Source organism: Quercus robur, chromosome 4 (genome assembly GCF_932294415.1).
Source record: "Quercus robur chromosome 4, dhQueRobu3.1, whole genome shotgun sequence".
Lineage (NCBI taxonomy): Eukaryota > Viridiplantae > Streptophyta > Magnoliopsida > Fagales > Fagaceae > Quercus > Quercus robur.
In genome coordinates this window covers 3,033,772-3,047,971 of record NC_065537.1, presented here as the reverse complement: position 1 = coordinate 3,047,971, position 14,200 = coordinate 3,033,772, and the positions used below count along the sequence as shown (strand labels likewise).

The following is a 14,200-nucleotide window of genomic DNA, read 5'->3' as shown; positions in this document are numbered from 1 at the left end:
TGACCATAACGCTTCCGAGAAGTTAGAAATTGATGAGTGTGTTAAAAATGATTGAACAAGGGGTATGAGTGGCCTAAAAATTAATATTTTGAAATTAAATTTCTATATTTTATAACGCTTCTATTTAACATATGTTTGTGCGTTCAAATGAAAAAATTACTTATTTTTATATTTATTTTTATTTGTTGATTATCAAAAAAATAAAAGTATAAGGAACTCGAGCTTACCAACTCGAGTTCCATATTAAAAGGAACCCGAGCTTGGTAAGTTCGAGTACCATAGAAGAAAAAAAAAAGACCATTACGCTCGAGTTTTGTATTTACAACGAACTCAAACTTGGTAAGCTCTACTATTGTGTTGCATGGAACTCGAGTTTCATGTGTCATTTTTTCAATAAAAAAATCCACGTCAACACAAGTTTTTTTTATATGAAATTCGAGTGTTTAAAACTCGATTTACACAACAAACTTGAGTTTCATGAACTCGAGTTTCAAAAAAGTGGTATATTGCTTCTTATTTTGTAAACAGTGGTATGTTGCTAATAATTTCCGCGAAAAGTGGTAAATGGCTAATTTGGCCCTCTTGCAAGAATAAAAGTCTAAAGCCAAAATATGACTTATTTTAAGAAGGTTACAACCAATTACACACTCATTTTCACGATTATCCTATATTATGACTAGTTGTTTGTTGCTTTTATATAAACCCACTACTTTTTTTATAAACATTCACAATCTGCCACATCAAATAATTATAAACATAGATATGAAATTGATTGTGGTCTTAGAATGTTTCCCAAAATATATGACTACATTTTGTATCTCAATAAACACATATTTTGCTTGGATTGAGAAAATGGAAAAAGCGAAGTGGAAAAGAAGTGGTTATAATATCTTAGTTTAAGTATATATTCCGGTCATTCCTTTCTTCTCCTCTTATCTCTCCTACTAAACATGCCCATAATTTGTAAACCAAGCAAAAAGGAATTCTCTTTCCCTTTTTATTTTTTGTTTATGTTTGCATAAATTCACTATGGTCTATGGTTGATTGATAACCCTTTAAGGTGCTTCTTCATACAAAATGGGGGAGATAATACAATCATCCTTGGTGGGAAGGTAGCTTCCATGAGTGGTGTGCACGGCCAACCCTATGCAGTACACTTTGAGAATACCATACGTTTTGTATTTGGTCATAAATCCCATCAAACTACCTTTTTTCCTTTTTGTGAAATAAATCTACACTTTCACAGTGGAATAATATATGTCTCAATTACTCTCCAGTTCGAGAAATTATAAGGTCCTCATGGTGGACAAGTGACGTAGTCCACCATTCCACTAAAAGACTCCCACCTGTTTAAAATTGCTGAATTAGAAAATTTTTTTAAACAAAAACTAATTACTGACTCAACAATTTTAAACAAATGAAAATTTTTTAGTGGAATGGTGGACAAGTGACGTGGTATACCAAAGGACTATATAATTTCTCCTCCAGTTTAGCATTTCAAGTAGAAATTTTCAGAATCAATGTTAAGGTTATGAAATTTTAGAATCTACCATTATATCAAGGGATTTTTATCATTGTCATCTTTTTTTCTTTTTTAAAAGCTAAGGTTATGCCACTTCCTGCATGTCTTGCAAATAAATAAATAATTTGGTTAGAGGATTTCAAATTAAACCTTTTTCCATATAGTTTAAACAAAGTTTCAAATTAATAAATCCTATATTTTCATAAGTTATAAATTAACTAGAATATAAATACCCTGGAAGTGTGACACCACAGTTCTCTTGCATATTTGAACTCTTTGCACTTTTTCTCGAAGATGCATACTTTCATGTTATCTTTTTAATTTTTATCAACTATATAACTACCCTTTCAATATAAAGCAATGTTATTATTGTGTCCAAGAAAGCAGAGAACTACTCTAAAGAGTGGTAAATGCAAGAATAATGAAGGCATTTTGAACATTTTATAAAGTTGGGCATGAATGATATATTCTTTGACTTTTAGCTTCAAGGACTTTGTTGGAAACAGGTTAGTCCATGCATCTATCATTGGAAAAAGATTTGTTTCCCTTCAGTCATCCAATGGCAGTACTTAAAAAGTTCATTGCATTATGCAACAAAGCCTTATCCTCCACAACATCATTGTACGGAATCAATAGTAGAGCATAAGTAGCATGATAAACCACTCTCTTAAAAATTCATTGGGCTTCTTTTTTTTCTTCTTTTTTTAATGCTATGATGACCATATTTGATGTTTTTCGATATCTTAAGTTGATATATATATATATATATATATTTTTTTTTTTTTTTTTGGTAAGTTGATAAATTGTTATTAGAATAACATCACTTTCACTATAGCCATCACTTACATCACTTTTATTATTTACCAATAAAAATACACCATATCAATAATTGTGAAAACAAAAATTGTAAACAATGTACTTCCCTAAACTTTATCCTTTATATTTAAAATAAAATGAGCAGGACTAGACATTGAGGCAAAAAGAATAAAACATCAACAGGCTTGGTATAGTACCAGGTTTAGACTTTAGAGGTACAAAGGTATTTTAAGCTACAGCTGCAAGAAACTCAAGTTCCAAGCTACATCACAGACCCAAGATTGCTTTTGATCTTGCAAATGTCTTCTAAATTGGCTTGCAACTGCCAGTTTGATTTCTTTTGGTATAGGCACATAGCTTCCTCCTCTCTGCCTGTAAGAAGAACCACCACTCTTATGAGAGCTATGTTCTTAGCAGTTAATTGTGCTTCCACGGTAGCTAAAAAAAATAAAAAATTTTTATTCTTTTCATTTGTTTCCCAGATGTACAATGTTTTCATGATTCTTTCACCCTCACGGTTTCTACAGAGTCCAGACAAAAGCAGAATTCCCCCCATCTTCTTCTCCTGCTTTCCCTTCCCTCCCTGTTACCAAAATAACCCTGCATATTACTGCATTATTAGAAATATTTAATTTTAAAAAAAGAAAGACAAAGTCAATTGAGGCAAGAAATAGGCTATGGTTACAGCTTTTATGTGTCATCAGGGCCAAAAAATTGGTCCTATTTCGTAGAGGCTTTGGTTTAGCTCCCTAATACATGTTTAAGTTGTACAGAAATATATTGTGTGTATGGTTTGTAGCACTATGATTATGTCTTTCATTCCTCCTTTATACACATCAAATCAAATTTCATAATCTGATAAGAAAAATCATCATAAAAAAAATGCACATCTGTGTATGGTTTCTTCTAACATTACTCACTCTTATCTCCTTGATAACATTTAAATTTATGACCCATAAATCCGATCCATGGTAAAGGATAGAAGAACACTTTACCTTATAAATCCGATCCATAATAAGTCAAACTGTAGGCCTCCATCTTTAAGAGGAGAAAAGGTACCATTAAACTGAAAAAGCTATTTGTAAGACTTATCAAATCCTGAAAATAAATATTGAAATAAGTATTTCTTGACTACATAAAGGATAACAAGAAAAGCCCAATGAAAAATATATGATCGATAAAGGAACACAGGGCACTTTCAGATTTTGGATAGCTTAACAATTACATTTAGGCTGAAAATTATAGTGCAAGTGAAAACAAGGGCATTAACAAAAACAAAAACCCTCATACAAAAGTTGCTCCAAGCCTGCAGGAATCCAGAGATTCTTCATTTACCACAAGCCCAAAGTTATTAGAATTTATCAGTGCAAAATTAGCCTGCCAGCTACACACATATCCCTTTTTTTTTATTTTTTTGGAGGGTTATCGGATAGGGAGTTTGTTAATAAGAATCTCCACATCTGCTTACAGAAGTTACAACAACACCATATCTACAGATGATTCATTATTAGCTCAGTTGCGTAAGGTAGAGAAGCACAGCCACTACAAAACAATTCTATACCACCATGTCATGCCCACATCCTTTTCTTTTCTTTTTCTTTTTGATAAAAAATCAAATTTTATTGATATAAAGAAAATAGTCTCACCAAAGAATACATGTCCATATCCTAGTTGACACAGTATCTTCACAAAAGAGATACCTAACTTGACAATTTAAATATTCTTGCCTGCTGGATAGAGAACAAGGCAAACTTGTACTTCTCAAGTGGGAACTATTAGATTTAAAATGTACTTACAAGGAATACCAATGACAACTTGAACTTCCAAAGGATTTAAAAAGAATTAGATCCCAGCCTGCTATTCCTGCTTTACTGATAGCAACCAAAATCAATTTGCCTTCTTTTTCTTTGCCTTTCCCCCTCTAGTCTCTTGAGACTTTGTAAGTGAGAACTATTGGAAATTTCACAATGTTTATGAACATAGAACACCAATGATAATATGTGTTCTAATATATTTTAAATCTTGATTTGAAGTTAAAAGCCTAAAACCTAATTCAACTCCATCAGTTTTTTACTAGATTAGTATGTTTGTAGAAATAACAAAGTTTTGAACAATACACCTTGACAATATATTTTTAGTGATGGTCTTCAGGATGTGTAATGTTAAGCCAGTTGCTTTTAGTAATTTTAGTCTGATTTTCCATTACATGTGCTTCTCTTCTTTTTTTCTCTTTTAAAACATTATATTAGTCTTTAATCCCATTATTAATATCCATAACAGATAGAATCTTTATTATTGAAAGAATGAAAACTAATCTTATTTCTATAAGTGTAGGCTAATTTAGTTTGTAATTTGTCTGAGTTGTACCAAAAACTTATTATTCAATCTTTTCTTATTGATTGGGAAGAGTTAGAGATTAAGGAGTTTATGATCAAAGGAGAGCTATCCTGTTATGCAGCCTAATGTTTGTGGGGGGGGGGGGGGGAAGAAAAGCAAAAGAAAAGATCACCCCAATACCCGTAGTTCTCTCTTGGGCTTAAAAACACAGAAACAATTGAACAAGTAAATCATGTGACACATGTACAACTAGCTTAGCCAATAAAGTCTAGGTGTGTTCTAATGGTGTATTCATTTTTTTTTTCTTTTCTATTTTTTCTCTCAATATAGAGTATAGACAGAACACACCGCTTGCCATCAAATTGACTGTTTTTCTCTTTTAAAAAAAAAAAAAAAAATGAATAAGAAATTTTTTTCAAACAAATGAGAAAAAGATGATAAAAGCAAGACACTAGGGAAAAAAGGGAAAAAAAAAAACTTCGGAAACTACAAGTCTACAACTACCTAATAGGCTAATATAGAGTGCAAAACAGAAGCTGCTAACCTCCAGAAACTACTCAAAACTGTCTTTTGTCTTTTCTTTTTGGATAATTCAATTGTTATAGTAAGTGGGGGAGGGGGGATTTGAACCTTGGTTCTCTTCATAGAGGAGACAGGCAGTGCCACTGAGCTACAATGCTCTTGGCTACTCAAAACTGCTTGAATTGATCTTTTGAACCCTCTTTCTAGCCAACAATCTGTATCTCATATCATGCATGACAGTTCTTTTTCTTTCTTTTTTTGGGTTCCCGGCCTAGATATTACATTTGACTTAAATTTACTGCAATGATGGTCCAAGTTACGTGTTGAAATCAAATGCACCCATAATGGGTGTTAGCTTCATTTCATACAATACAACCATTGCACAGATATTTACATTGTGGATTGCAACAGAAAAATAGCTGGACTAGATACTACATCATCAATTTATATATCAAATAATAGTCACAACCAAGCAGGGCGGTGCAAGGGGACCCCTAAAATATAGCCACATGTACCTGATTTTCTGGATCCTCAATTTCTTTGAGGTCTAAATTCTGTAAAATATGTTCTTCACCAGAGTTGATATTTGCAATTTCATTGACAAGAAAAATGTTATCTTCAGAATCTCAACAGCAGAATACACTATTCAATCCAAATTTAGTGTATATTATGGAAAGACAAACAATTTAAATCAGAAGAACAGAATTTCTACTGAGTAATAAAATTAGCATTCCCTTGGTTATTATACTCAGCTATAGGACAGTAAAAAGAGAATCTAACAACACTGCAACAGAATAATTTTCAAATTTTTCGAATTTTACAAGTAGTCCAAATTCGTTTTCATTTATATATTAATATAATCAATATTACCTATGTAAAAATAGAGAAAAGACACTGCAGACAAAGGCATTCCTTTACTTGGTTTAAAGAGGATGCCTTTTTGATAGACCCATTTTGGCCAAGCAGATTATGCCAACGCCAATCGCCAAATTATCAACAATGAGAAGTGTATAGCGACATCAATAATAAAAGCAGGACTGATTTTTGTTTTTATTTTTTTGAGGATCAGAAAGTTCAGGGGAGAAAAGGTTGTTGTGCCAGAGAAGTAACAATAGGTTTTAGCTTGTCTAATCTGCTCTCTATAACCCACCTGCTTACATGAGGATGGAAAATTGTACAAACAAAAGATGATATTACGCTTCCTTGCATTATTTTAAGCAAGAAGCTATCTCAATGACTGACAATTTAATGGATTTTTTTCTTGACACCATGGTCAAGTAAGAACCACTATCCACTAGTAACAAGGAAAACCAGTGATTCCAGATTAAAATGATTTTTTGCCAAAAAAAGGAGTTGCCTCTAGTTGAGTATGCCAACTTATCTTGTTACACGTGCCAACCTTTGACCCTGCTATAATAAAAATTTCAAGAAAATGCCAGTTCATGATATAAAGATAGTTGAAAATGGTATGAATTTATTAATCTTCAAAGTGACTATCACAACATAATTGGTGCAATCACCTAAAAATGACATTACCTGTATATTTGTCTTTGTATGGTTGACAGTCTTGAAAGGTTGTGAATTGATCTGCATTTCTGGAAGGAGGTCAAAAATGTATTGGATGAAACATACAGGTAATATATATATATAAATATATATATATATATATATATATATATTTCAGAGAAATAGAAAATGTAACTAAATATACATAGCAAACTATAGACAAGTGTGGAGGGAGGAACCTGCATTTCCAAACTTATTGAGTGCCTGGAAGGTAACTAAGACAACCAGAATTTTTAAGGTGAGTAAAAGCAGCTGCTGTTGTGAATGACAAATTAAACAGTGACCATTTCAAGAACATTTCCCAGTCCTGTGACTTCCCTAGTCTGTCCGAAACTTACGCTAAGTAGGAACTCTCTTTCCAAGTTGCTTCCATAACCACTAAAATTAGACATGGAATAGAGATGGTTTTGTTAGATGAATTTAGGGGCATCATTCATAACTAAAACGTTCCATTCTAGTTTTACTATTATTCCAGAGCCTTTAAGAAGAGCATATTTTATCTATGAACAATTTTTTATAATTAGAGGAAATAAATTTTTTCCACACCTGATTCAAACTACCATTTGATTATTCTAACAAACCAACCAAGCTAAATGGGAGGCTTAACCACACTAGCTTCACATCCCAAGCCAATCAAATTTCAGCAAAGGTAGCTCAGCTTGATGAGCTTAGTACTCAGTTGACTGGGCTAGCTTTACATCCCAAGTATGAGATTGGATAATCTTTGTCATGTCCATTCTTCTCAGGGACATTACTCAAACGCAAGAACAAAAAATTAAATTCACTAAAAATAAAGCTGAACATAAACCAAAACTGAATTCCTACTGTACCTTTTAAGCTCCAACTCTCTCTTGTGGAACAAAGCATCTAAATTTGTTGCCCCTACAGGGATATTCAAATCCAAATTTTTGGCATACTCAATCATATCAGGAAATATTGTCAAATCCAATAGGAGTAACTTGCTTATCGTCAGTAGCTGCAGCTATATTTGACTCAATAAAGAACAAGCCTGCAAAAAAAAAAAAAAAAACTATCATTTGGAACTTAATGCAGGTAAGTTAAGTAAGAACAGATTACCAACATCTCATTTTTCTTTTCTTTTTTCTTTTTTTGAGGAGGTGGGGGGTGGGGGGGAGTTCTATGGCTGATAACTGTTATTTACTTATTTCAAAATCTAAAGACTTCGAAACAAAAGAGCATTTGCTTAATCAACACTGGAAGCTAAGCATAAACCAGGTCACCTTTGGCAGTCTTGAGTGCAGAGAAAAAGTTGTCAACTTCACTCTTGAACAGAGTAACAGAAGAAAAAGAACACAGACTTTGGAAGTTGTGGGGCAGGCCAATTTAGTGTCATGGGCCAAGCAACAAACAGAAAGATATGCATCTTGATATAAAGCAGCTGAGGCACAATGAGTCAAATGCCACCTTATGAGGTAAGGCATCCAGGAGAAGCAGATTTCATTTGTATTCCCCTCTTTCAAAAATTTAATTGGGGCTGGGGGAGAGTTTTGACCTGCAGTTGTCACAATTTCCCAGCCTGCCTTGACCTGTTTTACAGATAGAATAGATTTGATAAAAAGATAGTTTCAGGATTCAAAATTTCTTATCTGCTTTAAAAAATAAGCCACACGCAGACAGCATGCTCCTATCTGCATGTAGTCATACACAAAAAATCTCAAACAAACATTTCAAATGCAATATCAAAGCTAAAATGATAATTTTTGCCAAAAAATTAAAAAAAAACATATTTTGAATATGAATGAGAAAAATACTACACATATCACTTTTATCCAAAATTAACAGATTAATCATTTTCGGCTATAAAATCAAAAAGCTCCTCATTTGCCACCGTTTGACAAATTGTCATGCCTCTCAAATAATGTACATTGAATATCACTTGGTCATGTGGTCACATCAATATAAACAAATATATTGAACAAATTCTGTGCAGATAAAACATTGAAATCAGTCTAGGATAAAAGCATATCAACAACAACTAAAATTTCCAATAGCCAATATGACATTGTTATGTGAATTTATATTATAAATGTAATGGCATGGTGCTTCATTTGTAAAAAAATGTGGTAAGGATGTGATTCATTGTTTCTTCTCTGTGCAGTGGCATCAGATATGGGAGGTATGGTATACTCCTTGTTTGGTGTGTCATGGGTAATGCCCCTTTCGGTCAGGGAGATGATCAAGGGTTGGAAGGGGTGCTTTGGTAGGCATGGGAATGGGGCTGTGTGGCAAGCAGCTCCATTGTATCTCATGTGGTCCATTTGGAATGAAAGTAATGCCAGTTACCATGACCAAGCTGAAATATACATTCCTCAAGTCCTTGTATGAGTGGATATAGCCGCCTACATCATTTTTGATTGCAGGGTTCCTAGATTATTTGGCCTCCTTGAGATTTTCATAGTTGTTTCTTTTACATATTTCTTTTGTTCTTTTCTTTGTATGTCCTGTTGTATACAGCTAGTGTATTGGGAGCACACTTTTTTCAGATTTCAATAAAATTATTTACTTATCTAAAAAAAAAAAATTATAAGATTGGAAGCTACTAAAAGCGAAGTTCAAGTTTCATAGATATTAGAACAATCTGAGTTTCAGAAATAACATGGATTTTCAAAATACAACTCAATGTGTAAACGTTTGTCAATTGTGAGATTAACACCTTTTCTTCTTTGAATTTTTATCATTTGTTATTTATTTCTTAATTAAAAATTTTATTTTGCCAATACTTCCACTTCTTTTTTGGCCTATATGCATGTCTCATCAATATGAAATAAGAGACCCAAGGTAGAAAGAAGACACCACTGAAACATATAATAACTTACAGTTTTATTTCACAAATACAAGGCCTATAACTGATATCAGATATGTTTACATTGCTCTCCTTGCAATTAGAGGCTTGGGAGGAGACAGAGATCTAATTTCAGGTGCTGAACTGGGAAAAAGTGTGTTCAGCTTGTGCAGGAGGATATCAGACCTTGATGGAATCTCATTTAGAAGAAATTGTTGAACAATTGGTTTCTTAAACCACTCCATGACAGAATCTCCAGGGGCTCTTAGAACCACCTTACTGACCTCAAAAGGAGATTCTACTGAACTCAACATCTGTGCGACCACAATCTTCAAGGTAGGTCCAGTAACCAATTTAATGCGTCTTGGGACAGCACCGTAATACAACATGCGTTTTCTGAATCTATGGAGGGTGTGTGCAACTGCTATAAGAGCAGCTCCCACTGACAAGTTTCTAACATCAAGGGACCAAGCAATATGTTGATCGAAGACTATTGCCTTTGGGAAAAGCTTATTCTCATAGGCAACCTTCCAAACACATCGAGCTCGGTTTATCTGCCCCATAAGAACAAGATAGTTGAGAAGAACATTGACAAAGTACCTTGCAGCCCCCTCTTCCAACTCATAATCGATGCTCTGAAAGAATTCCCTCACAAAAGATAAAACCGGTTGTTTCCTCTGCTCTGGGCCTGTGAAGAGTCCACACATGAAAGAGTGTGCCCTATGTTTGGTAGCACTAAGAATAGACATCAAATGCTTCTCATTCTCCTCTTCCTGGCATCTCACAAGATGCGCTAAAATTGATGTGTATAGTATGAGATCAACTTTTGCAGCAGAGCTCACATATGTTTCAAGGAGAGGTTTGGCTGACTCATACAAACCATTCTTCATACATGACTCAAACAATTGTCTGATTATAAAATTATTTGTTCTAATACCTGATGAACCCATGAAGCGTAACCATCTCAGAGCAAGATCAACAGAACCATCCTTGATATACACCATCAAAACATCACTAGCACTCACATCAACAGAATACCCCATGGCCTTCATTTCAAGTAAAATTTTGGCAGCCACATCCACAAGCTTCTTGTTAGCCAAAAGCGTCAAAAGGGCAGTATAAGTACTTAAACCTGGTCTCAGACCTGCATTCGTCATCGAGTTATAGAGCTTCATGGCAGAATCTACTTGTCCAGTGGCTGCATGCATTTCCAAGAGACAAGAATATGTAGATGGGGTTGGTAAAAATCCAGCCTTCTCCATATCTTTAAAGGCAGACATAGCAATATCAAGCTTCCCTGATTTTGCGTGAGACTCAACAATCAATGTGTACAGCCCAAAGTTAGGCCTGAACCCTGCTTTCTTCATCTCATCCCAGAGCCTAAGAGCAGCATCTAACTTCCCGGCCTTCACATATGACTCAATCAAAGAAGAATACATAGTAGCAGATGATCGGAGCCCATAACCCTGCATTTCCATGTACACCTTCATTGAGGTGTCCAATCTCCCAGCTTTGCCCATTGAATCAACAAGTGATGAGAAGACACTGAAGCCAGGCCGAAAATTCCTCTCTTTCATCTCCTGGAAGAGCTTGAAAGCGGCATCAAGACGGCCTGATTTCGCCAGACTTGGTATCATCAACTCATAAGTTGACCCATCCAACAAACACCCTGCTGCTTCCATGCTTCCATATATCTCAAATGCCTTATAAGGCAAACCCTTATTCAAAAACAATGTAATAAGAGAGTTATATGTTTGGACATCAATTTTACAACCTGAATCCTGAACCTTCTTAAAACAACAAAATGACACCTCCAATTTCTCAGCTTTAGCCAAATACTGAATAACCCGATTATACGCAGTAAATGATGAAATCCCATTATTACTAGAATCACCAACCATTTCATCAAACAACAATTGGATTCCATCAAAATCTCTATTTTGGTTTAACCCATCAAACAGCATCGCATAACACTCATCATTTGGCAAATACCATGGCTGCCTCCTAGCCCATCTAAACAAACTCAAACAAGCATCACTATCCTTAACAACCTTCAAGGCTTGAGTAATGTGAGTCATAGTTGGTAAAAATTGTAGTTTATCCAACTGGGTCTCCAACTCAGGTCCCCATTTCCACCTCTTCACAACCTCAACAATCTTAGCAACAGCAGAAGCATTCAAAAACGGCTTCTTTATCCCACCCACCATCACATGGTCATCAACACCAGGCTCAACTGACCTCACACCTTTCCCACTGTAAATAACACTCCCTGATTCATCCAAATATTCTATCTCCTCAGTCCACTCACCATTCCCACCATCACTGTTCTTCACAGAGCAGTAATTTCTACTAAAACTAGGGCTGACAAAATTAGGGTCTTTTGGTAGAGAAAGCCTTTGGGAAATTGAATTGAGACCCATTATAGAGCTCAAAAAACTGAAGCTTTTGCAACATGAATACAGTTCAATTGTGTACAAATTAGGGGTTTTTGAATTGAAAGAGTGAAATGAAGAGGTATAACTAGAACTAGAGTTTCTGGTGAGTGAATTGAGAGTTCTAGGGTTCAATTTCCTACAATTAATCATTGAAATTTTCGTAAGAAAGCAGAGAAATTTAGAAATGTAAAGAAGAAAAAATTTCAGGGTTTTTGGGTATTGGAAATGCTTACCCGGCTAAAACCCTTTGCATTGATGGGCCGGTCGATCCGAGTCCGATTCAGATTATTTATGGGTTTCGGTATTCATGGGTCGGATCATGAGGGGGGAATCGTAAGATAGATGATGAAATTTCTGAAATTGACTTGAGAGTCAGCAGACTGGTTCGGATTGGGTTCTTCGGGCTTCCAATTTTGGGCCACAGTTATGAAGAAATTTTCAGGCCATTCTTGTGTTACAATTATAGCGATTAACATTTTTTTTTTTTTTTATAATGAGGCCTGGGTCCAAATGACCGGTTTGTTGGATTAGGCCCTATCAAACTTTGAAACAGTACTTTATCCCTAGATATCCAGTCAACTATTGCGCCTCAGCACCTTTCAAGAAGAACCAGCTAGCTCTAGGGTTGAGTGGCATTTCACCCCTAACTACAACTCATTCACTGAATCTTCATATATATATTTGAATATAGATTGGTTGATTATTTTCAAGAATGGTTATTTCACCACTCTTTTTTCGAGGAAATCATTGGCATTAATAATGGGTTGGATTAAATAGTTTTGATTTTTATTTTTTTTTAGAAACAAACACACACATGTTTGGGGACATTTTTATAGTGACCCTTCAGTCTATTAATATTACTAACATAGCCAATGCCTCATTAACCCTTACATCATTTTAAGCTATAAAATTTTTTTTTTTTTTTTTTGAGAAACTTTTAAGCTATAAAATTGGTTATAGTCTAAGACTACCACTTTATTCAATAAAATAAACATTACTACATATTTTGAAAATCTAACCGTTGAATTGCATGTTCTTTACGCTCTTAATACACATGTCAAATTTTGTGTCAATCAAATATTATTTACTATATAATCTATAAGCTTATATTTTATGCATAATTTTAAATTACAAAAACTTGCAATTTAAACTATTTATTTATGACATAGCTATTGATCTTTAATTTTCTAGAAATTTTGCAAGTATGAAGGATATAAGAAAAATATGTAATCTAATAGTGAATTTGTCAAAATTCACTTCCAAAAAAAAGATATTAAGCAAGATTGTATCCTAAGGTTACAACCAATTTTGTACCTAAAATTTGTCCATTATTTAATCCAAATCGGCAATTTAGAAGGAGAAAAAATCCTCATCAACACTATATTTTATTATAAAATTAAAAATTAATTAATTAAATAATATATATATATATATATATTTTTTTTTTTTTTTTTTCTTCCCCACCAATAGCTATAGCCCAAGGGACAGTTAAGGTGGGTTTGATATTCAATCTCTTTACTTAGTAGAGATGCTTCAAAGAAACATAGTGGAGGAGAAGGAGGTGGAGGGGAAACCTAATTGATTTGGTTAATTAGCCCTCTGTTTCTTCCTTATTCTTATAATCTCTACCTATATTAAGGTTGTTGCAGGATTGACATTCATCCATAATAGGACCCACACTTCAAGGAATCCCACTTAACATTCTTCTAAAAGAGTCTTCTCATTTCTCCATCGAGAAGACCTATTGTGCTAAAACCATTAAATTATTTTCAATGTTGTCCGTATATTAAATTTCAATACCTATTCCTTGGTGAATTTCTAAATGAATAAGTGAATATGGAACACCAAATTCCTTCTTTTACAAGGGTTTTTTTTTCCCTGCCATATGAAATTTCAAACTAAATCAAAAAATAGGAATTTGAGACCATTTTAACAGATTTCCACCTTCACTCAAAGTCCATTAAGCAATCTACATTCTTTTTACGAAAACTCCACCTTAATCGAAGCAAGTCTTTTGAATAAGTTGATCAAATTTTGCACAAGTGAAGTGAAACTAAATTTGCGTGCATCTATCTCAAATCAATTTTGAAGGTACACTAAATATAATATTTTCTCAAGAGTCTGTTTGCTTGAAATGATAGCAAAAATGGGAGGATAAAAAATAGAGGGAGTATAAAAAATTAGGAGGAAAGAAAAAAA

General features: G+C 34.0%; 1 protein-coding gene across 3 annotated transcripts; it reads right to left on the bottom strand.

Moving 5' to 3' along the window:
- Positions 1–2,492: 2,492 nt before the first annotated feature.
- Positions 2,493–12,268, bottom strand: LOC126720354 (pentatricopeptide repeat-containing protein At1g79490, mitochondrial-like). 3 transcript variants are annotated; one of them, XM_050422704.1, is made up of 6 exons: positions 9,601–12,268; positions 8,005–8,310; positions 6,943–7,772; positions 6,734–6,792; positions 3,334–3,436; positions 2,493–2,938 (listed from the first exon to the last, which is right to left on the bottom strand). In XM_050422704.1, exon 1 carries the CDS (start codon positions 12,149–12,151, stop codon positions 9,647–9,649), a length of 2,505 nt encoding a protein of 834 aa, XP_050278661.1. In that variant the 5' UTR covers positions 12,152–12,268; the 3' UTR covers positions 2,493–2,938; positions 3,334–3,436; positions 6,734–6,792; positions 6,943–7,772; positions 8,005–8,310; positions 9,601–9,646. The 3 variants fall into 3 exon arrangements, with proteins under 3 accessions (XP_050278661.1, XP_050278660.1, XP_050278659.1); XM_050422703.1 differs by having other exon boundaries at positions 6,734–7,141; positions 7,594–7,772; XM_050422702.1 differs by having other exon boundaries at positions 6,734–7,772.
- Positions 12,269–14,200: the final 1,932 nt, after the last annotated feature.